The 24,337-nt window shown below is 39.8% G+C and overlaps 1 protein-coding gene across 1 annotated transcript in view; it reads left to right on the forward strand.

Annotated features, from left to right (window-relative positions):
- si:ch211-180a12.2 overlaps window positions 1-24,337 on the forward strand; it is a 28,446-nt gene that overhangs the window by 3,184 nt on the left and 925 nt on the right. Inside the window, exons 2-12 of the mRNA XM_036573302.1 lie at window positions 4,562-4,858; window positions 8,825-9,124; window positions 10,310-10,615; window positions 11,795-11,905; window positions 14,623-14,784; window positions 15,829-16,119; window positions 17,014-17,064; window positions 17,968-18,225; window positions 20,646-20,999; window positions 21,986-22,255; window positions 23,768-24,025. Of these exons, the coding sequence (XP_036429195.1) occupies window positions 4,562-4,858; window positions 8,825-9,124; window positions 10,310-10,615; window positions 11,795-11,905; window positions 14,623-14,784; window positions 15,829-16,119; window positions 17,014-17,064; window positions 17,968-18,225; window positions 20,646-20,999; window positions 21,986-22,255; window positions 23,768-24,025 (2,658 nt within the window). The remainder of the gene's footprint in view (window positions 1-4,561; window positions 4,859-8,824; window positions 9,125-10,309; window positions 10,616-11,794; window positions 11,906-14,622; window positions 14,785-15,828; window positions 16,120-17,013; window positions 17,065-17,967; window positions 18,226-20,645; window positions 21,000-21,985; window positions 22,256-23,767; window positions 24,026-24,337) is intronic.

The following is a 24,337-nucleotide window of genomic DNA, read 5'->3' on the forward strand; positions in this document are numbered from 1 at the left end:
TCCTCCGTTAGTTTAATCAATAACCAGGACAATAAATATCTGGCGGTCAGATAAAAGGAGATGCTGGAATACTTTACACTGGGCACTATGTGTGAAGCGGTTGTAACCGAGCGCTTCATTATCACAGCAGATGTACAGATAACAGTAATAGAGGATGGAGAGAAAGAGATAAAGGGCTTTTAATTCCTATTTTACTGTATGTTGTCTAAACAGCCAGTTTAATTGTCGTTGTAGAACATATAGAACGTTTACTGTTTACTATTCTCCATTCAAAAATGTACGGTAACCTAAAACCATCCGGATATAACAGTGTTGTTACTTCGGTTCTATTGAAAAGCAGCAAAAACACTTTAAAAAGCAGTAAAAAAATCCCAGGTCCAATAACAACCTGGGAATTACTGTGTTCTATCAGCGTCTATCAGCCAAAGAACTGATTGTACCACTCCGTTCTTCTCTTTATGGGCTCTTTTGATCCATAAACAGTGAAGCAGAACTGGAGCTGAACCAAAACTATAGAATGAGATGAAACCCTAAAAAAGATAATAAGGAACTAAATGTGAACAACTCAAATGGACCTAAGTAAAGGGTAGAGTGCACTCTCTAAAAAGATGGTTCTTTAAGGGTTCTTTAGCAAAGACAACGGTTCTATATAGAACATATGAACACTCAAAGAACAATTTGCATGCTTAAATAGTGAAATGGTTCTTCAGATTGATGGAGAATGTGTTTATTGTTCTACATAGAAGCTTTTTGAAAGGGTCGATTACTAATTGCTGTAAATTTGCAGTACTTTACCAGCGAGTAAATTACTGCAAATTGCATTGTCTGGTAGGTTACTGTAAACCAGTGCACCACTCTAAATACTCAATATTTTACAGTATCATCCTGTAAAATAACAAACTAGTATTTTATAGTAAAATAAATACTGTAAACTGCGAACTGTACAGCAGTTTGTGATTGATTATTGGAGTTCATATGAAGTCAGTTTATTTCTATACAGAGAGTTCATGTACAACAGAATACAGTTCATAACGGGTCAAAGAATCATTTGCATATACAGAAAAAGTATTGGGACACACCTTTTAATCACTGAATTCAGGTGTTTCCCACAGGTGTGTAAAATCAAGCACCTAGCCATGCAGCCTGCCTTTACACACATTCTAAAGAGCTCACCGAATTCAAGCGTGGTTCTGTAATAAGATGCCACCGTTACAACAAGTCAGTTTGCAAGATTTCTTCCCTCCTAGATATTCCACGATCAACTGTCTGACCTGCCTGACTGCACTGTGCCAGCTGTAAAGTTTGGTGGAGGAGGGATGATGCTGTGGGGCTGTTTTTCAGGGGTTGGTCTAGAACCCTCAGTTCCAGTGAAGGGAAATCTTAATGCTTCAGCGGAACAGGACATTTTGGACAATTGTACACGTCCAACTTTGTGTGAACAGTTTGGGGAAGAACCTTTTCTGTTCTAGCATGACTGAGCCCCAGAGCACAAAGGAAGCTCCATAAAGGCCTGGCTGGGTGCTATGCAGAGTCTTTTTTAAAAGGGTTCTATATAGAATCATCTACAGCACATTCCCTATCAGCCTAAAAACCATTTCACCATGCAAAGAACCCTTTAATCAAGCAATGGGTTGAACCATTTACTGTACTATAGAACCCTTGAACAAACATCTTTCTAAGAGTGTAGAAATAGTGCAGAATCTTTCATTTCTTTTTCATTTAACTTAAAAGCAGAGTCATATTTAGTGTAGTGCACATTTCTGCTCTTAGAGCTGCATGTGAAATTAAACAACCGTAAAAGCCAGTTTTCTCAACCCTGGAAGAACAGAGTGCTGTGGGGCAGTCAAGTGCTGGAGGTTAGGGAACCAGCCCTGCGACCGGAAAGTCACTGGTTTGATCCCCTGAGCCGACAGTACGTGACTGAAGTGCCCCTGAGCAGGACACCTATCCTCCAACTGCTCCCTGGGCGCCATGGATAGGGCTGCCCACCGCTCCGGGCAGGTGTGCTCACTGCCCCCTAGTGTGTGTGCTCACTAGTGTGTATGTGGGTGTTTCACTGCACGGATGGGTCAAAATGCAGAGGTGAAATTTCCCCGTTGTGAGAGTAATAAAGGTCACGGAAATGTTATAAATATAAATCACTGTAAGATTTTTGATAGTTCTTTTTTTTGAAACTCGCTATTTTTTCTCTTTTCAAACTTATAAAATTTAAAAAAGCACAAATTTTGATTGGCATATCAGCACCCCCCCCACCCCCCCCCGCTAAACACATACAGACACATTTGCCTAAATTTCAGCTTGGTTGTCTGCTGGAAACATTTATGCCATCAAAATTAGTTTTTAATTAATTTATTCCATTTTTAAATGTGATCAGCTAATTATTAGGGCCCTTAGTGTGGGCAGATACATTAACCACGTTGCATAGATCAGTTGATGTCTAGAGGGCCTTCAACCCTTACAGAGCTAATACTGTCATTTTGCAATACAATAAATTTGCATTATTTCAGTGCGATTTTTGGTAATTAATTACACAGTTAGTTACATAACCAATTATATTTATATTGGATTTAGATTCTGTAAGCCTGCGCTTATGATTTTTGTCTCTTTATTTCAATGTCACGTAAATGTAAATGGTGTTTTTTTTCTGGCACACACAGCAATTAACTCAAACCATAATCAAATGTGGCGTAGAACCTGCACTTTCCACACGATTTCCCTGCTTGTTTCATTGAGCTACAAATCAGAAATGATTAATCAAAGCATAATAAGTTGTTCCAAGGCGTAGACAGTCCCTGTGTTATTATACACTTAATATTAATGTGGCGCCTGTGGCCGTTCAGTTGCGTCACCTGCAGCAATCTCAGTTCAGTCAGACGTCAGATAGATAACAAGAGATCGGGTGGTGTTATGTGGGTGATGGTGATGCGATGGAATGTTATCGTTATGGTCATAAATTATGACACAATGTACGTTTTTTCTGATTATATGATGTTTACGGTCAGTACTTTCAGACTGAACAATGGGGTGGGTTATAAAAAGATGTGTAAGGACAAATCAGTGTTATGTCACAACAGCAAAGAACACACTTCCAGGTGCAGAACGTAGGTGGCGCTGCACTGACACAACAGGACTCGGAGGAAAAAATGCCTTTCTTAAGATTGGCATAAAGAAATAAAGCAGGTTTTACTGTTGTGATAATGAAGGATCACTGAATTCTGAGTTCTCTCCTCCAAAAAGAGGAGAATAACAGCAGCATTTCACTGTGAGAAGTTCTGGTGATGAACGAGTAAAGCATGGGTTCTCCTCCTGCACTGACAGACTGCTGAGAGAGTTCTGTGATCTAGAACAGAGCTCCATTAGAAGACTTTTCTTAAGGTAATACTGTTCATCTCAGACTGGGCTGAAATGAGTCAGACACTACAGAGTTAATCTATACGTAACAACATGTTGATCAAAGTGAGGGTTATTTTCTCAGGAGCCAAATTTCAGAAACAGAAGAAAATGGCTCTACACACTTTAAAAATATGGTTCTTCAAGGGTTCTTTAGTAAAGAAAATGGTTCTATATAGAACCATGAACACTCAAAGAACCCTTTGTATGATTAGAGTTCTTTCTATTGTGAAATGTTCCTCAGATTGATGGAGAATGTGCTGCACATGGTTCTATATAGAATCTTTTTGAAAAGGGTTCCATATAGCACCAAAAGGGTTCTTCTTTGGTGTCGAGCTTGACATCATAACAATAGATTAACCCTTTTTGGCGCTATTCACACACTTAAAAATGATGGCTCTTCAAGGGTTCCATAGTAAAAAAAAAACGGTTCTATAAAAAACCCTTTGCAGGGGTTCTTTGCATCAAGAAATGGTTCTTCAGAATGTGCTGTAGATGGTTCTGTATAGAACCTTTTTGAAAAAGTTCTATATAGCACCCAAAAACGTTCTCTTATTACGATGTCAGAGAACCCGTTTTGGTGCTATAAAGAACCATTTTCAAAAAGGTTCTATAGAGAAGATTCTACAGCACATTCTCCATCAATTTGAAGAATGCCTTTATGATGCAAAGGGTTCTTCGAGTGTTCTTTGGGTTGAAACAAGGTTTCTTTGAGTGTTCATGGTTCTATATAGAATTTTTTTTACTAAAGAACCCTAGAAGAACCATCATTTCTAGGTGTGTAGAACCTTTTTCAAAAAGGTTCTATATAGAAACATCTACAGCACATTCGCCATCAATCTGAAGAACGCTTTCACGGTACAAAGAACCCTTTAAACATACAAAGGACTCTTTGAGAGTTCATGGTTCTATACAGAACATTTTTTTTTTACTAAAGAACCCTTGAAGAACCATTTTTTAAGAGTGTAGCTCTGAAGTACATGTGATTAAGAGGAGATCTTATTTAGAATATTTCTTTCCTCTGGGGATTTTGTACTAATCCTGAGAGTTGATTATCTGGGCTACTGGAAAAACAGAATTTTATTAATTTATTTTTATTTGTATTTTTTATTTACATTTGCATATAACTTATCCAATCACCTGTGTTGATTTCCCACCCTCCACCTCACAGTCTTTCCAGCAGACATCATCGTTCCTCTGAGCTCGCCTGCTGTCCTGCCGTGCTCCTTCCATCTTCTCAACCCAGTGAACACCACACTCCTCGATGTCACCTGGTCCTTCAAAGGTTCGGTCATTGCATCCAGTAACCACACAGAACGAGGCTTCTACTTAGACACCTCCAGCTTCCACAATGGCTCTTTCCCGTTGACCGTGTTCAACACCACTCCACACCAGCAGGGGGTGTATGAGTGCAGCGTGAGCAGCAATGGGACTGGCTACTCCAGGAACATTACACTTACCACACTGGGTGAGTTACATTAGTGTTATCCCTGCATGCCAGGCCTCCAATAGTCAAAGAGTCTGGCGTGTTTCATCGCTCACTACGGCAAAGAACCGCCTCCTTTGACAGGAAAGGTCCGGAGGATGGACATGCAAAATGACCAATGAACGATCATTGTTTTTTGTGTTACGTGTAGAGACAGGAAATGAAGTGGTGTGTGCCAGCAAACATGAGGATACGGGATCTTGGTTACCGGCATCTAAATGCTTCAAAGAAATCAAACTTTTAAGCAATTTTAATGTGATACTGTGAACTTCACATGGTTTTTAATCCAGAGACTATAACTTTGCAATTAGATGCAAATGCATGCAAATGTATGCATGATTCTGTGTTTAAGATGTGAACAGAGAGATTCAGAGCGGTTTGGTGTGAAATGGTTCAGATGTCTTTACAGTGGTGGTGATAGGAACCAGGGGTCGCCATGACTACAACACAAATATAGATATTTTATTTACTATCCAGAACCACCAGTGAACCTACATGAGTCTTCTGGTAAATGGTGGTAAATCTGAAAAAATGAATTTTTGATGTATCCCTCCACCATGAATGTGTTTTAAAAATTACATTTTAGGCTAAAACCTTTTCAAAACTATCATAAAACAATGTCTCGACGATCACGCAGCGCATTCATAACCATTTTTAATTTATAGCATTCTGTTAAGGAGCTTTTAGAGGTGGACGTCTGGTTCCTCCCTGCTGAAAAGGACCATTAGAAACCAATAGTATTAAAACCTAATGGTTTTGCTTTCTAATGGGAATTGGCTTAACGGAGTCCAAAAGAGATCACTGGTTTCTTCTAGAACACCTTTAGATGCCACTAGGAAACCATCAAATGCATTCAGAAACACCACTGGTCACCTTTTAAACCAGTAGGATCCTTTATGCTGTGATATCAACCCATTAAAAAAGCCAAAACACATTACAAAACCAGCAGGAACCAACAGACACACTAATGGTTTCTATGGGTTTTTTCAGCAGGGCTACCCTGATAGGGAGCATGTGTCGGTCTGCTGACTTTTACCACTGCTGGTCCACCCTCGGACCACCCAGATTACTGTCCTGCATACAAGTTTTAACTAGTTTTTCATCTCCTCAAACCGATTTTAAATACACAGAGACTTTAATTTAGAAAATAAACTTAGACAAATTTTACAAACAACTGAGAGAAAAAAAATAATGACTAGTCCTGATATAAAATGATTGTTGCTGACGCTGATCTGGATAAAAACTATTTACTAAACTGATTTACAAAGTGTAACCAAAGAAATGAAGGAAGGAAAAATCAGTAAATTCGACTGTGAGGGAAAAATGAACGATGAAAAGTGGAGTTTTGTCTATTATACCGCTTAACACGCTGAGCAAAACGCCAGTGGACCGCCAGCTTCGCCCTTACTGTGGTCTGACTGGTCCACAGTGGTCTTCTCACTATCAGGGTGTCACCACCACCGACTCGGTACGTTACTCTACAACAGAGCATCTTATACCAAACCACTCTGAATGACTTTTAAGTTAAAGTCAAAGCAATTTTGGCCAAAAAAGCAAGTTTACATTATTTCCCTAATTGTAGTTAATCAGGCGGCATGTTTGGGGTCTGAGTTGGTTCATTCATTTTGCACTGGAGCGACGCGGCTAATGTAGCTAGAAAAAACACCATAGACCAGCAAAACCAGCATATGTTGGGTTTTAGGTGCTGGTGTGCTGGTCAACAAGCCTGACCATCTTGAATGACCAGGTAGACCAGTACCAGACCAGCTTAGACCAACACAGACCGGCTGTTTTTTCAGTAGAGAAGTAATGGAAGATTACAAACAACAGTTAGCACTGTGGCTTCTGACCCTGTGTGACGCACTAAAGGATAAAATGCAGATAAAACTCCATCTTAAGGATGGCTGCTGCTACTGTTTTAGCTATGCTAACATACTTTAGTCCATAGATATACATACCTAGATGCTGTGTTGGGTCCAGCCAGGCACGTCAACGGTGCCGCCATTTAAGGGAGGTCAGCATCGCTGCTGGACTGCATTCAGTACCATTACAGAGCGGCAGTTTAAGAAAGATACTGTCCAAAATTACACTATTTCAAGAATATTACACTCAGAAAGTGGGATAGGATTATATACCGGAGAGAACGCAGTGATCCACACTCATGTCTGTGGGATGTTTGTGTAGATATGGCTGTGTGGTTGGTGAAGCACAGAGAATCTGCTGATGTGATTGTTTTTCTCTGGTTTTATATGAAGCTTATTTCATTTAATAGTCTATTCAGGGGGTCTTCTTGATGTAGTAGTTATTTATTTACAATGATGGTTAAAGCTTTGTAGCAGTAAATTATAGCATTCCTTAATCCGTGTAGATATTCATAATAGATTAACGTTAGCACCTCTTACACGAGGCTGAAGTTAGAGTCTTATTCGCCAGCTTCTTGTTCGAATTTTCCCGTTCCACCTTAAATGGTGCAGCTTCAGTCACCGGAAAGAAGCTGGCGAATAGGAAGACAATTTCAGCTTCATCAGCAAAATCAGGTGAGTAATAAGGAAGCTGTGGCTGATTTAATCCTGAGACTCATCGTCTCTCACTACCAGTTAATCTGTTCACAAGCGGCTCTTGACCTCTCCAACATGGCGGACGCGCAGACGTCTCGCCTCAGATAGAGAATAACAGACAACGCAGCATCTCAGTATGGATATCTATGCTGTAGTCCATGTTCATAGCTAACAGCGCGTCATACAGTGTCAGAAACCACATAGTGAAGTCTGTTAGAGACACTGAACAGCTCCACACTGTATGAAGTAAGTGCAGATTTAGGCACGCAGTTAGCACTGTGCTAATAGGTGAGGTATTGGCTTCTGTTATTTATTAGCAACATTAGCCTCGTAGCTCTGGTGCTAAAAGTAAAGCCAAACATGTCTTGACTGATGAACCACATTTGGGATAAGGAGGAAACTAGTAAAACTGTACATGTAGTTTATCACCAAACTGTGATTTAAATTACACTTGGTCTAGTTTTCCATTATGTTTATAATGCCTTTACATTGTGTGAAAGGTTCATGAAGAATGGACCAAAAAAACGGCCCAAAATTACTTTGAAAAAATTCTGGTTCCATTGACTTACATTAAAAGTAAAATATGCTATGTTGTGTATATATATACACCGATCAGGCATAACATTCTGACCACCTCCTTGTTTCTACGCTCATTGTCCATTTTATCAGCTCCACTTACTATATAGGAGCACTTTGTAGTTCTACAGTTACAGACTGTAGTCCATCTGTTTCTCTGCATACTTTGTTAGCCCCCTTTTACTCTGTTCTTCAGTGATCAGGACCCCCATGGACCCTCACAGAGCAGGTACTATTTGGGTGGTGGGATCATTCTCAGCACTGCAGTAACACTGACGTGGTGGTGGTGTGTTAGTGTGTGTTGTGCTGGTCTGAGTGGATCAGACACAGCAGTGCTGCTGGAGTTTTTAAACACTGTGTCCACTCACTGTCCACTCTATTAGACACTCCTACCTTGTCAGTCCACCTTGTAGATGTAAAGTCAGGGACGATAGCTCATCTGCTGCTGCACAGTTTGTGTTGGTCATCTTCTAGTCCTTCATCAGTGGTCACAGGACGCTGCCCACAGGACGCTGTTGGCTGGATATTTTTGGTTGGTGGACTATTCTCAGTCCAGCAGTGACACTGAGGTGTTTAAAACTCCAGCAGCACTGCTGTGTCTGATCCACTCAGACCAGCGCAACACACTAACACACCACCACCATGTCAGTATTACTGCAGTGCTGAGAATGATCCACCACCCAAATAGTAGCTGCTCTGTGAGGGTCCATGGGGGTCCTGACCACTGAAGAACAGGGTAAAAGGAAGATACGAGGTTTCCTTCAGACAATAGCGATATATATATATTCATCCCAATATCGCTCTTCTTTCTCAGCTCCCCCCACCATGTCCATCCCATCTCCTGAGGTGGTGCTGGGTCAGGAAAGTTCAGTAGAGTGTTGGGCAAAAGGCTTTAGCCCTCCCCAAATCACCTTCACCTGGACACGAGAGGGGAAAAAGTTCAGAAATCCTGGAAAGTCTGAAGGGAACCTCACAGAGGATGGACTTTATGAGGCGGTGAGCCGGCTGGTGTTCGTTCCTAAGCTCACGGACCGGAATACTACCTACGGCTGTGTGGTGGAGCATGAAGCTCTGGAGAAACCTCTCGTGAAGGAGTTCAGAATAGGCCTCATCAGTGAGTGTTACTGCTGACTCTGTCTCATTTCACCTTCAGGACTGTTTTAACGTGTTTCTCAGACCATATTCATACCTACACTACTGTTCAGAGGTTTAGAATGACCATAAAATCTGTATAGTGTATTCATTTAAATGCTTTATAAACTCCTAATGCTCATGGTAATTGTAGTTAATTATGTAATTCTTGAGCTACAATAATGATGCACAAAAACGCTACTTGAGTGCAAACAGTATTATTGCGATGAAAGTACACAGATAAATTAACAAATTGTTCAACTGATAATTCTTAGTACACTTATTCAGGTGATACAATATTTTAACCTCTTCAACTCCTTGAGACCACCGGTGGTTGCAAAACACACTTCATCATATTCTTCATAACTTTCATATTTCATAAGCTACATTCTAAAGGTGGGGGTCGTATGAGAGCTGTAACTGTCTTCTTTCCAGTCAAATAGATGGGTGATGTAATTTTAAACCCTTATAATAAAAGAAGCTGAACTCATAATTTTTTTTCTACTGAAAGTCGACCCATTTTTCCACAAATCAGGGCTATAAACTATAAACAGATGGCGTCTCTTCAGTGATCTGCTCTGTAAAAATGATTTTTACAAAATAATACAAAGAGCGTCTAAGATTTTTGGCTTTCAGCAGTAAATTATAAACATATAGCAATATGTGTGATCATAAAACACATGTTCTGTTAATTTGAGGGGAACTTTTACAAAAAATAAATAAATAAAATAAAAATGTACATTTATTTCATGCAGTAATTTGCCTTACGATTTGATCATGTAAATTCAGATGGAAAAACCAAAATACACCCTGGAGAATAAGAGGTTAGTTTGCTAGTCCAAGTGCTCCCTGCTCAAAAAGTTTACGTACAGCCCTAATAATATGAAAAACTAAATTGAATATTCAGAATGCTTTGCTTTTCAGTTGGTGTTTAGATCTTTGAATTTGGCCAAGAATGAGAAAATAGTAAATAAACAATAGTAAATAAAAATCAACAGTATATTATTTATCATTTAATAACTTTTTTTAAAAAGATTATTCATATGAAAAGTAATTCCAAACTTTTAACTGAAATTAAACAGAATCTTTAGCAGAAAAGTTTTATCTCACTGCACGAAGTATGAAAACTTTAGTATTTGTTTTTTTCATTTTCTCTCTTTTCCTCCAGTCGTCCCTAAGGTCACTCTCTCCATCGTGCCCCCCTCCTCTCGCTCCTCGCCCCTCACCCTCGCCTGTGACCTCAGTGGCTTTTATCCGGAGAACGTGTCTGTGGTTTGGGTCCAGAATGGCACTGTCCTGTCCAAACCTCCTCAGAGCCATCTGAACAACGACGGAACATACAGAACCCGCCGGTTCCACACACTCAGCGCAGAGGAGAGGGAACGTGGCGGAGCCGTGCAGTGTGTGGCTCAACAGCTTCGCGTCTCACGACCAGCGTCCAGCTCCATTGACCTTTCAGCTACTGACCCCCTGGGTACTCTCAGAAATACACTACACTCTATATATACACAATATTATTATTATATTATCATTATATATCATTATATTATCAATATTATCATTCAGAAAATTATAATCACCTCTCATTGTTTCAGTTTTTGGTATTTTATGCACAGTTAATACTGTGTAGACTTAAATAAGATACATTTTCAAAAAATATGTTTACATGTTTTATTTAATATTTAAATTATTTCCAAAAAAGCTATCAGATGATGAATAATATAGGTTTATTTAATATTTAAATTATTTCCAAAAGAGCTATCAGATGATGAATAATATAGGTTTATTTAATATTTAAATTATTTCCAAAAGAGCTATCAGATGATGAATAATATAGGTTTATTTAATATTTAAATTATTTCCAAAAAAGCTATCCGATGATGAATAATATAGGTTACTGTAATTGTCTATTTATACTCATTTTTGGTCAAGTTGTCTGCCTTAATACTTGATCACCACTTTTTAGGTGTAAGATATTTTGGATATTACATATACTGGAACTTCATTCTGGACATTAAAAGTTAAGAAATTCATTCTAGATTTGAATTTTGTTAGAGCTTAATTCTAGGTATGAATATTATTATATATTATGTTATGTATATTTTATCTTCACTCTGGATATTCATTTTATTAGAGCTTTATTATTGACATTCTGCAGTTTTTTTTTAGTCATTGTAAAATCTACAGCTCTGTTCATCATTCTGGACACATCTAACATTTCTTCTTATTTGAAAAATTAAAAATAAAAATAAATATCTTAACTAAATCTCAATTAAACATTTTTTAGCTTTAATTATTAATTATTTTGAATAGCTTCCATCCCTCCTACACCAGTTATTTTAAACCCGTGAAGCTGAACCAGACTAGCATATTTGTACAAACCAAATTGGTAATATATTATATAAAATGCTGATTCTAAGTTTTTCAAATGTTACAGTATATATTACTCATTTTCCTTCCGTCCTTCCTTAAAGAACAATGAGACAATCTGATCCCTGTAAAATGTTTACTGCTTTTGTTTTATGATGCAAATCAACACTGAATGAGTTCGTGGAAAAGTTTTACATGAATGTTTCCACGTCTGATTGTCTCATAATATTTAATAAGAGATGTTGAAACAGCTAAGCGCTTCTGTATTTGTCGTCTCTCTCAGTGAGGGAGCTGGTTCTGGGTAAATCAGCGAAAGCCTCGGTGGCCATGATGATCATCTCGCTGATCCTCGTCCTCCTGCTCTGCTTCGGCTTCTCCTGGAAGAGAAGAGACGGTGAGGAACCACACAAACACCCGCAGACAAACGCTGGTCTGTATATGGGTCATCATGGCATCACGTACATCACATAACAGCAACCCGAGAACCCATCAGGACCCTCCTCTGAAGCCCCCTCTGACATTTCACTCAATTAATAGAGTGCTATCATTTTAATTTACTTCTAGAACACTTCACATTGTAACATTACTACACTGCACTATACTCTTAGAAATAAAGGTACTAGACTGTCACTGGGGTGGAACCCTCAAGGCTCCATCTCAGTACCTTTAGTCAGGGAACATAGCTGAACCATAATCCACTGAAATGATATGTTCTAAGCTGTACTGACTCCACACACCCCGTCTCGTCTCCAGGCTTTTATTTTACTGTTCTGTTTTAAAACATTCGGTTATGAAAAGTTCAAATACGAACTTTTCACCTGGAGAAACTTATTTTAAGGTTCACAATCAGACCTTAAAACCACTGTTGGAGCTTTGAGGGAACATTTACACTGTTTGTACCTTGATGAACGAAAAAGGTACCTGAACAGAACCTTTATTTCTAACAGTGTACAGTACTGCCAATTTCTGCTAGCATTCTATTGGATATGCAGTGGTAAGTTAGCGTCGAGCTAAAATTGGTGTACATTGACTTTACCGCGTTGGGTTAAACACTACTAGATTAAAATCAGACATTTTAAGCTAAAGAAACACTAAACATGTCTTGACTACATTTTGGGGTAATGCATTATTATAAACATTTATAGCCACGATTATGATGCCTTATGAATTATAACGTGTTATGAATGTGTTCGTAGATTTTTATAGACATGGTTTTCATAGAAAGTATTACCAAAAATCCTTTTACCCCAAAATGTAGTCAAGACATGTTTGCTGTTTATTTAATTTTGCACTGGAGCTATAAGGCTAATGTAGCTAACAAACAGTGAATCTCACATGCTAACTGCTAAATTATCACACACTTGTTTCAAACTTTGGAGGTGTTCAGTATCTCAAATAGACTTGATGTGATTCCTGACACTGTATGACTCACTGTTATCTATAAACATGGACAAAATAACAAATAAAACACAGCCTATTACTAAGTCTATTTGTGATTATGTACATACTCAACATTGAAGTAGGCCTACGATGTTTTACTGAGTTATCAATGTTTACTTCCAGTTTAACAAAAATGATTGTTCATTTATTTATTAATTTTCAGTTCACAGCAACATAACAGTATTCCATAAACATAAATGACCTTTTAAACATGCTGGTGACGTTATATCTGACATTAATACCACATTTGATGTATCTAATACAGAAGAAATTGCTCTGTAAACAAGGCTGTTGAGCTGCACTGGTTGAACATGCTCATCGCTGCAGGCAGGTATCGCGCACAGTGTGCATTTTAGGACATCGTAAGACCACAGCGTCCGGTTTCAGACATCAGACAAAACAGCTTCAGGTTTCAAAAATACAGTCATACAATCAGGCTAAACTAAGCAGCTACAGACACCACGGCACTGGACGCTAATCTTTGTGTTAGATTTGAGTTTCCATTCTTTTTTACTAGATTAACCCTCTGGGGTTGACGAGTGCACCGGCGCGTCAAATCAAATGTTTCTCAGTGTTTCTATTAATATCTTTGCAATAATACTGTGCAGAAATACAAAAAATACAATTTCCTGAATCTGCAGTGTTGCCCTTTCAATTCCATCACATCGCGAGATCGTATAAGACTTACATCCGGAGTTATGAGCCAATGAAGACAAGTTGGGACAAGCAGAGCAATGAGGATAAAATTGATCTATTTTATTCATAGATTCCACTACTTTTGTGAACCTAAGACTTTGGTAAACCCATTTCAAGCACCAAAATAATTCGTCCACATGAGTAAAGCTGTGTTTTAACGAGCGATATTAAGAAATTCAAAGCTGGATTTCATTTTTTCAGCTTTCAGGTTGAATTATCCTTTTACACATTATCCAGGTCAAAAGGGTCTCATTATAGAGAAAACTCAGATTGTTCTGAACATTTTGATAGATAATATGTCGGTATCATATCATATTCAAGTGCCTTTAAAGGCGAATTTAAGAATATATGCAAAAATCAAGAAAATGCTCTCAGACCATGGAGGGTTAATTACAGTTTTGTGCGCTACAACCACAACATTTTCTAAATTCTGCTTTTATTATGTTCTCTTATTTGACGATAATTTAGCTTCAACTGTGCAACTGCGCTATCACTGGGTTTGGTCCCTTTCAAACTCCAGAGTTAGGAACCGTCTCAAAATTACATTGCTTTTATTAGTAGTAGCATCTCTATAGGTACATCTTCTAATGCTTTTGGACGCATCTTCAGTGATGTTATTAGAGGAACAGCAGATATACTTGCAGATTAGATTTAATTGCCAAACTGTCACTTTAACATGCATCTACTTGACCTGAGTGAACTTCACGCTATATGACCTACCGTTATCTACAAACATGGACGAAAATTCAGGCTTCAAGACGGCTGCTGCTACTTTTGAGCATTTTTTTGTCTATTTGTATAGATAGTACTATATCATACGGGGGACACTGAAAATTATCATACGGGGAGCTACTTCAGAAAGTGTCTGGTAAAAAGTGCTATGCTAATAAATTGCCTTGACTCTAGACAGTTAGCTAACTGGTTGTCCCGTATCTTCTACTGTAACAGACACTGTCTCTCTATCTCTCCCTGCAGAGAAGCAGAAAAGCCTGAATGTTTCAGCGATCATCCTGCCCCCACGGTTGGTGGTGGGGCGGAAAGGCCGGGTCACCATCAGCATCGAGGGCAGAAGAGCAGACCGAGTCCAAACTGCCTGGTTCCTCAACGACATCCCTATAGTGGACACTTCTTATACTGGTAACGATCTTCTCCAAGAGACACTATTAACAGTCTGAGTGACCTGTAACTGTTTCTGTGATCTGGACAGAATTCAAATTCCCCACAGCAAACAAACAACTGACTGTTATTAGTTGTAGCTGATACAAACGCTCAGATATCCTTCACATTTAAAGGGGAATTCCACCAATTTTTCAAAATTTCTGCATAATTCAGTGTTTGTGATGTAAGCAGAGTCATTCAGAGTGGTTTGGTGTGAAATGGTTCAGATTTCTTTACAGTGGTGGTGATAGGAACCAGGGGTCACCATGACTACAACATAAATATAGACATTTTATTTACTATCCAAAACCAATTAACCTACATGAGTTTTATGTGGAATGTTGATGGTAAAATACTAATAAATCTGAAATAAATCTTTTTTTGGGGGTCTATTTTGCCACTTAATGCCTTGTATGTATCCCTCCACCATGTATGCATGGACAAATGTATATATTTTAGGCCAAAACTTTCTTAAAACTATTGTAAAACAGTGTCTCAGACATCAGGCAGTGAATTAATAACCATTTCATGTAGTAACTTTTTGTCACCACCACTGTGAACAATTCTGACTCTGTAAGTTGATTTTGGAACAGAGCGTTTCATACCAAACCACTCTGAACGGCTCTGAATGACTCTGTTTACATCTTAACCACTTAAAACACCCGAAACATGTCCAATAAGCATGGTGCTAACTGCATGCTTAAATCGTCACTGCCCTCAAACGGTGTGGAGTTGTTTATTATCTCTAATAGTCTTGATTATGTGGTTTCTGACACTGTATGACTCACTGTTATCTATAAAAATATACAAAAAGCTAAAAACCTGCAGTCTCATACAGTGTCAGAAACCACATGATCAAGTGTATAAGAGATTACTGACTCTAATAAACCCCACACAGTTTGGGGAAGTGGTGGACATGCAGATGGACATGCAGATAGACATGCAGTTCCATTCTAACTGCTAGTGATAAACTTCTGTTTTCTCTTTAATCACAGATCATGACTGTCTCTTTTTCTTTCTTAGGAGAGAAAAGCTCGAGCCCTATTTACTCGACAGGTCACACTCCAAGGATCTCCCGTGTGTCTCTGTTGTCTGAAAAAGGCCCTCTGCTGTCGGCCACTGCTCCAGGGTATTACAAACTGCACACCCGGCAACCCCTGCACTCTACAGGACCCACCAAGCAGCTCCTCGCCTCCTTCACCTTCATTCCAAATCTGTCCATACACAAGGGGGCAGTCTTCAAATGCCAGATATCCTACAAAGGCAAAGACAAGATAGTGATGGAGAAAGTGTCCGACAGGTTTACAGTTCTGGGTAAGCCTGTAAAAATTAGAGTGACCTCTGTTTGCCTCCAGCTGTTTCAGTGTGTCACTGAACATACAGTCCCAGTCAAAGGCTCAGTCACATCTGCATGAAAGAATGAAGAATCTATAAGGAATCTAATATATATGTATGTATATAGCTGCGGTTGGAACAAAGCCTTGTATCTCCATTTTTCAGTTTCTGACATAATTTGAAAATGCCTGTTGGCCTTTACATTGTTTGTAAATTACTTGGAAAAACGTTTGGTTCCACTGACTTACATTAAAAGTAAAGTATGTTTTTTCTTTCTCCTGTAAAGTTACCATTTTGGAGATACGAGGTTTTGTTCTGACAGCTCTTTATATACATACATATATATATATATATATAAAGATCTGTTTAATACTTTTTGGCCACTACAAATGATGTTTGTGTCTTTATGGTTATCTTATATGGTTATTACTTATGGTTATTCTAGCGAAAGTAAGGAAAAGCCCTGTCTTAATGTTTACATTTATTTATTATTTATGATTATTATTATTATTATTATTATTATTATCTGATTTATATAAGTGAGTTCTGCTCTGATTGAGTGTTCTGTGTTGTGCCTCAGCAATGTTTATATATACATCAAAGCCTTTTATTTAAAATCGAGTGAGGAAAATTAAGTTTTCCATGATATGGGCTCTTTAAACAAGGTCTCTTGTCCTCTGCATACACATGTGGCTGATGCCACCAAAGTGTGGACTTTGAGGAGGACAGCAGGGCCTAGGAGGATATTTGGCTTATGAGTAGGTGTCAGACTTTTGACTGGTACTGTATTTTCAAGTTCCTTGTTTCTTTTTTTTCCACTGTGTTTTTTTAAATGTGCTGTTATTTATTAGTGCATTTGTTTTGCTTGTTTAGCACCACCTGATGTCTCAGAGATCCAGCTCTCCGAACCCAGTGAGGAGACAGGTATCAATCCCATATACCTGCATACATACAACACACATACATATATGATTGATGATTTATATACACCAATCAGCCATATGACCACCTCCTTGTTTCTACGCTCATTGTCCATTTTATCAGCTCCACTTACTATATAGGTGCACTTTGTAGTTCTACAGTTACAGACTGTAGTCCATCTGTTTCTCTGATACTTTGTTAGCCCCCTTTTACCCTGTTCTTCAGTGGTCAGGACCCCCATGGACCCTCACAGAGCAGGTACTATTTGGGTGGTGGATCATTCTCAGCACTGCAGTAACACTGACGTTGTGGTGGTGTGTTAGTGTGCGTTGTGCTGGTACGAGTGGATCAGACACAGCAGTGCTGCTGGAGTTTTTAAACACTGTGTCCACTCACCGTCCACTCTATTAGACACTCCTACCTTGTCAGTCCACCGTGTAGATGTAAAGTCAGAGACGATAGCTCATCTGCTGCTGCACAGTTTGTGTTGGTCATCCTCTAGTCCCTCATCAGTGGTCACAGGACGCTGCTCACAGGACGCTGCTGGCTGGATATTTTTGGTTCTCAGTCCAGCAGTGACACTGAGGTGTTTAAAAACTCCAGCAGCACTGCTGTGTCTGATCCACTCAGACCAGCACAACACACACTAACACACCACCACCACCATGTCAGTGTTACTGCAGTGCTGAGAATGATCCACCACCCAAAAAGTACACAGAGAAACAGATGGACTACAGTCTGTAACTGTAGAACTACAAAGTGCACCTATATAGTAAGTGGAGCTGATAAAATGGACAATGAGCGTAGAAACAAGGAGGTGGTTTTAATGTTATGGCTGATCGGTGTATATAAATCAGTCTGGCCACCTCTATTTAAAAGTGTCAATAACAGACTGTCCTTCTCCAGGTATCGTCACGCTGACCGTCACAGCCTCTCACTTCCACCCGGACATCATCACCTTCCGCTGGTTCTGTGAGGGGGGTGAGCTGTGCCCCGTTGCTGCCCCCCTGTCCGTGGCTGCCCCGCGCCCCGACGCCCAGGGCTTTTTCTCAGCCATGAGCCAGTGCAGACTGCCCAAAGCTGAGCTGGAGCGAGGGGAGACCACCGTCTGGGTCACCGTCCACCACATATCGCTCAAACAGCCAATCACACGAAAGACCAGAGGTGAGAGAGGGTGGGGAAATAAGAGGAACAGGGCCTGGAGAGTAAATACTGCATTTCAAACAGGTGGATCACATAACTGATATTTAAATGATATTAAATGTTTGGTGTCTGAAAATTTAAGCTGCTTCTGTTTTTTAGCTTTGCTAATGTACTTTAGTCAATGTTTATAGATAACTGAGTCATACAGTGTCAGAAACCACATAATCTAGTCTATTAGAGATACTGAACACCTTAATGAGGGCAAGAAGTTGATGATTTTGGCCTGTAGTTTGCAAAAAACTGAATTTTTTATTTTCTCTCACTTTTTTGAAATGAAAGAATTTGATGTAAACTGTAAACTGTGTTAAAGTTACGTACGTGTAAAACGTACGGTTCACTGTCCAGTCCATACAGTCCATATATGAAAACTAAACTGCAAAAACAGCCTGTGTTGAATTTACTGTTCCTGTGATGTCACAAGAACTCATTTACATACAGCCACCTATTAGGCCTTCAGCGATTTAGCCCCGCCCAGCCCTGGCGGCCTGTCCAGGGTGTTTCCTGCCTTCCACCCAATGACTGCTGGGATAGACTCCAGCACCCCCCACGACCCAGAAGCATAAGCGGCTTAGATTGTGTGTGTGTGTGGTTTTGAGCAAGGCACAATACAGGGCAGCCAATCAGAACAGATGACTTTTGTATATATCCATCTTAAAGGCACAGTAACAAAACAGCCTGTTTGATTCTGAGGGATAAAGAGAGGTTGGAAAATGGTCATGAAGAAGTGAATTATCAAACCCAACCACTAAAAGGGGCATATTAAAAAATCTCAACAAGTCTGTGGGCCAGCTGTGTTATTATTTCATTCTTACCTAATATTTTGCCATGACCCCAACTGGCCATTGTTTATTCACTGAATACTTAAATGCTTCAAAAATCATTTTAAATACAAATAAATAGTTTTATATAAAACAATAGGCTACATTAGCTGCAGGTAACTGTTAAACCTCTTCAAATGTCTCCAGTGTACAGTAGGCTTTTGAAACTGCCCACTCATCTGTTTTTGGTGGTGCTGTACCGTGGATTGTTGTTGGCACACATTACATTGCAGTGCATGCTGGGGACTGCAGTGCAGTTCATGGTGAAATGGGCTAAATGAAAATAATTTTGCGGGGCGAATAGGTTTGTGCCATAGGCCTGACTTGGCCTGCGGGCCATGTGGGCTCTAAATTGACCCCAGGGTAATAAATTAAACACAAGAAAAATGTAGAATATGGACCCTTTAATGTGTCAATATACGTTCCCATTATATGTTATCTACATTAGCCTTGTAGCTCCACAGCAAAACTTTAGACACCAAACATGTCTAGGCTGATCAGCTACATTTAGGGCAAAGGGTTTTTTCTGTCGTTCATCTGCAGCCTCAGAGAGCCAGCAGCAGATCCAGACCTGCTGTTTCAGGGCCTCTCAGGTTTTAGGTTTGTGCCCCCTAGTGGTTAGAAATACAGTTGAGTAGGTGTTGCCTAAAATAGAGCTATTCATTTAAATCAGTTTCATTTTTTCTGAGGTTAAATCATTTGAATACACGAGTATTCATTCATTATGTTGGTAGTCATTTCTTTATTTAGTATTTGTAAGCTTCTTTTTCAAGCCATAAACTTAAAGCCTAAACTACAAAAATTTTCATCAGCAAAATCTTTCAGTCTGAACAGTTATTTTTTTTATATGTATGAAAAATGTTAAAAATAAATACATTATTTAGTTGAAGTTTGGTTGAATGCATTAAAAATTATATTGCCTCATTAAAGGGGAAAATCCACTGATTTTTCAAATTTTCTGTATAATTCAGTGGTTGGGATGTAAACAGAGTGATTCAGAGTGGTTTGGTGTGAAATGGTTCAGATTTCTTTACAGTGGTGGTGATAGGAACCAGGGGTCGCCATGACTACAACACAAATATAGACATTTTATTTACCATCCAAAACCACCAGCGAGCTTTTATAAATAATATCTAAAGATAGTTTTCTTTTGGTCATACAACACCCTATATGTTTCTCTCCTTCATGGATAGCTTTAAAATATACATTTCAGGTCATAAACAGCGTCTCAGACATCAGGCAGTGAATTCATAACCATTTCATGTAGTAACTTTGTGTGAGGGAGCTTTTGGAGGTGGACATCTGGTTCCTATCACCACCGCTGTGAACAATTCTGACTCAGTAAGACTCTAGTACAGAGCGTTTCACACCAAACCACTCTGAATGATCCTGTTGATATAATTATGTTTTTTTTTAATTTATAAATTATAAAATCTATACATTTTGAAATATCAGTGGAATTGCCCTTCAAGTCAAAAGATACAGTCGTGTGCTGGTGGGTGAAAACAAACAGGATGGGTTTGAGTACAAAATGATGTGTAACTCTTTTCTGCCTTCACTCAGGGTTCATAAAGAAGCCCACCATGTCAGAAATCAGCTGCAGCCCGTCGTCCCCCCAGCAAGGACTGCTGAGCTTGGCCTGCGACATCACAGGCTTCTACCCTCCTGACATCTCCGTCAAATGGCTGAAGCGAGGCACGAGCGAGGGTGAAGAGAAGGACATTGAGGAAGCAGCTGAGAAAGAGGAGGGGGTTAAGGGGGTGTCAGAAGTTTGGGGGCCGATCCAGACCCAGCCGAGGACGTTTCGGGCCACAGCTGTCCTGAAGGAAGTGGAGGAGGGTGGAGAGATCGTGTGCAGGGTGGAGCACTGCTCCCTCCAGGAGCCCATTGAGCGGGTCTGGAGGAGAACTTGCTTCGGTAACTCAGCTAGAACCTTCTAGATTTTCCTAATTTTTACTATTCTACACATATTAGAATAACAGTGAAGACTTAAAAACTATAAATTAACCAGTGGAATTGATTTGAGTGTTAAAGGAGAACTCCACCCAATTTTCAAAATCTCTGAATATTTTTATTACATACTTTTAGAACCTAAGAATTGCATTGAAGTCCCTGAAGTTATTGAATAGTAAGCCTTAGTATGTAATAAGCCTGGGAGTTTAAGGGATTAAAAGCGAGGTCCACCAATTTTTCAAAAATGTCTGCATAATTCAGTGTTTCATATGTAAACTACTCAGTAAGTTTCTCTACAATCAACCGTTTCAGATCAAACCACTCTCAATGACTCTATATACATCTCAGCAAATGAATCATGCCAAAGTGTTTTAGAAATCGAGTCAAGGCAGATGGTGTTAAAGGGGAATTCCTCTGATTTACAAAAAAAAAAAATTCTGCACAATTCATAATTCAAAACTTCGAGTCATTCAGAATGGTTTGAACCAGGGGTTGCCATGACTACAACACAAATCTAGCCATTTTATTTACTACAGTTATTTAAATAGTGATAAATGAGAAAAAATAAGCTTTCTTTGGGAACTATTTTACCTCACAACACCCTGCATGTATCCCTCCACCATTATTGGATTTTCAAATAGATTTTTGGTCAAAAGTTTCATAAAACTACTGCAAAATGATGTCTCAAACTCCAGGCAGCATATTTATAACCATTTCATGTAGTAAGTTTCTGCGAGGGAGCTTTTAGAGGTAGACGTCTGGTTCCTATCACCACCATTGTAAACAATTCTGACACTTGAATGGAGCACTTCACAAACCACTCTTAGCCATTTAATTATGCAGAAATTTTGAAAAGTTGGTGGAATTCCCCTTTAACTGAATAGACTGTAGCACACTGAACAGTGTGGGAAGCTCCCTAATTTCTCTCTTTTCTGCTCTCTTTCGTCCAGTGGCTCCCTCCATCCCTCCCTCCCTGTCTGTGACCTGGAGGAATGATGGCGTTGGGGTGTTCTCCTTGCGCCTGTCCAGTGGGTTCCCGTGCCCGAAGCTGGTCTGGGCCGCCGGGGGCTCCACACTGTCCCAGCTGGTCTCCAGAGAGAGAGAGCAAGTCACTGAGAGCGGGGAGAGAGAGCTGCTGAGCGTGTGTGCTTTGGTGAGGTCCACAAGAGCTCTGGGAAATGAGCAGCAGCCACACAGCCGCAGAAATGGACACGTACGCAGTGAGTACATCGTCAAAAAGGGGAAAAGTGTGCCAGTTAAACAGCTCACGGACATGAAGTGTTTGACAGCAAGGAAATAAGTGGAGAGCGAATCTGTAAACAAAACCAAAACTGTCCTGCATTTTCAAGGTTCCTCAGATACCAACAGAGAGAGAACCATCTTAAAGGAACAGTCTGCTGAAAAATCAAATTTACACAATTTTCTTTTAAACCACAAACATAGTTGTTCTTAAGCCATGAACAACAGCTAATGAAGAATAGAATCTAATGCAACATCATTAGCATGTTGCTAACTGCAGAAATCACACTGAAGAGAGCAAATGAGGAAACAGGCATGCATTTTGTACCAGTAATGCACTGAAATGAACATTTCTGGCTGAAACTGAAACCAAAGGTCAAGACACACCTGACCGAAAACCATGTGTTTTTATGCTTTTGAATAAACGTGCTAAACATAAAAAAATACAAGGTAATAAATAAAATACATTTTTTATTTGAAAATCTGACCTGACAATAAATTAAATACTCATTAAAATGATCACAGTATGTAGCAACAGAATGCCACAAAATCCAGCGTCCTGGACAACAGAGAACAGCTGTTCTACCTAGACACACACACACACACACACACATTATCTAAGCCACTTATCCTCCCGGGTCACCCTGGACAGGACGCCAGTCATTCACAGGGCAGACACACAGACATATACACCGGTCAGGCATAACATTCTGACCACCTCCTTGTTTCTATGCTCATTGTCCATTTTATCAGCTCCACTTACTACATAGGTGCACTTTGTAGTTCTACAGTTACAGACTGTAGTCCATCTGTTTCTCTGATACTTTGTTAGCCCCCTTTTACCCTGTTCTTCAGTGGCCAGGACCCCCATGGACCCTCACAGAGCAGGTACTATTTGGGTGGTGGGTCATTCTCAGCACTGCAGTAACACTGACGTGGTGGTGGTGTGTTAGTGTGTGTTGTGCTGGTCTGAGTGGATCAGACACAGCAGTGCTGCTGGAGTTTTTAAACACTGTGTCCACTCACTGTCCACTTTATTAGACACTCCTACCTTGTCAGTCCACCTTGTAGATGTAAAGTCAGAGACGATAGCTCATCTGCTGCTGCACAGTTTGTGTTGGTCATCCTCTAGTCCTTCATCAGTGGTCACAGGACGCTGCTGGCTGGATATTTTTGGTTGGTGGACTATTCTCAGTCCAGCAGCGACACTGAGGTGTTTAAAAACTCCAGCAGCACTGCTGTGTCTGATCCACTCAGACCAGCACAACACACACTAACACACCACCACCACGTCAGTGTTACTGCAGTGCTGAGAATGACCCACCACCCAAACAGTACCTGCTCTGTGAGGGTCCATATATCTAAATATCTCCTGAAAAATCAACAGCTTGTACTTAATGGCTATTCTGCCTGGAAATTAAAGAAATGAAAGGCGGCCTCTGGCTTTACCGTAGTTAAAAAAGATGAAGTGAAAACATTGATGTGTTTTACAGACTCTCAGCTTCCTGTGTGGCAAAATGAAGTGGAGAACGTGAATGAAACAGAGCAGGAGAACCGCACAGAACTGACGCAGCCATCAGACTCCGTACAGAAGGCCAGAACTGAAGCTGGAGAGACAGAACTCGAACCCTCCAACGTAAACACAGTAAACATGAGGAAAGAGGGAAGACGGGGAGAGAGAGAGCGTCTCCGAGTCGCTGTGGAGATCTTCCATCCTGCACTTAGCCTGCCTGGCTACTGCACCTGGACAGGTAACCAAACATAGTGTCACTATGTGAGACACCACTGTCATTGGATATTAAAGGGCCCATATCATGGAAAACACAATTAAACAATCTGAAGCGGGAGACCACCAATTTTCAAATCAAAAAATTCTGCATAGTTGAGTGTATGAGATATCAAACAGAGAGATTCAGAGTGGTTTGGTGTGAAATGGTTCAGATGTCTTTACAGTGGTGGTGATAGGAACCAGGGGTCGCCATGACTACAACACAAATATAGACATTTTATTTACTATCCAGAACCACCAGTGAACCTACACGAGTCTTCTGAGTTTATATGGA

Source organism: Colossoma macropomum, unplaced genomic scaffold, assembly GCF_904425465.1.
Source record: "Colossoma macropomum unplaced genomic scaffold, Colossoma_macropomum, whole genome shotgun sequence".
NCBI lineage: Eukaryota > Metazoa > Chordata > Actinopteri > Characiformes > Serrasalmidae > Colossoma > Colossoma macropomum.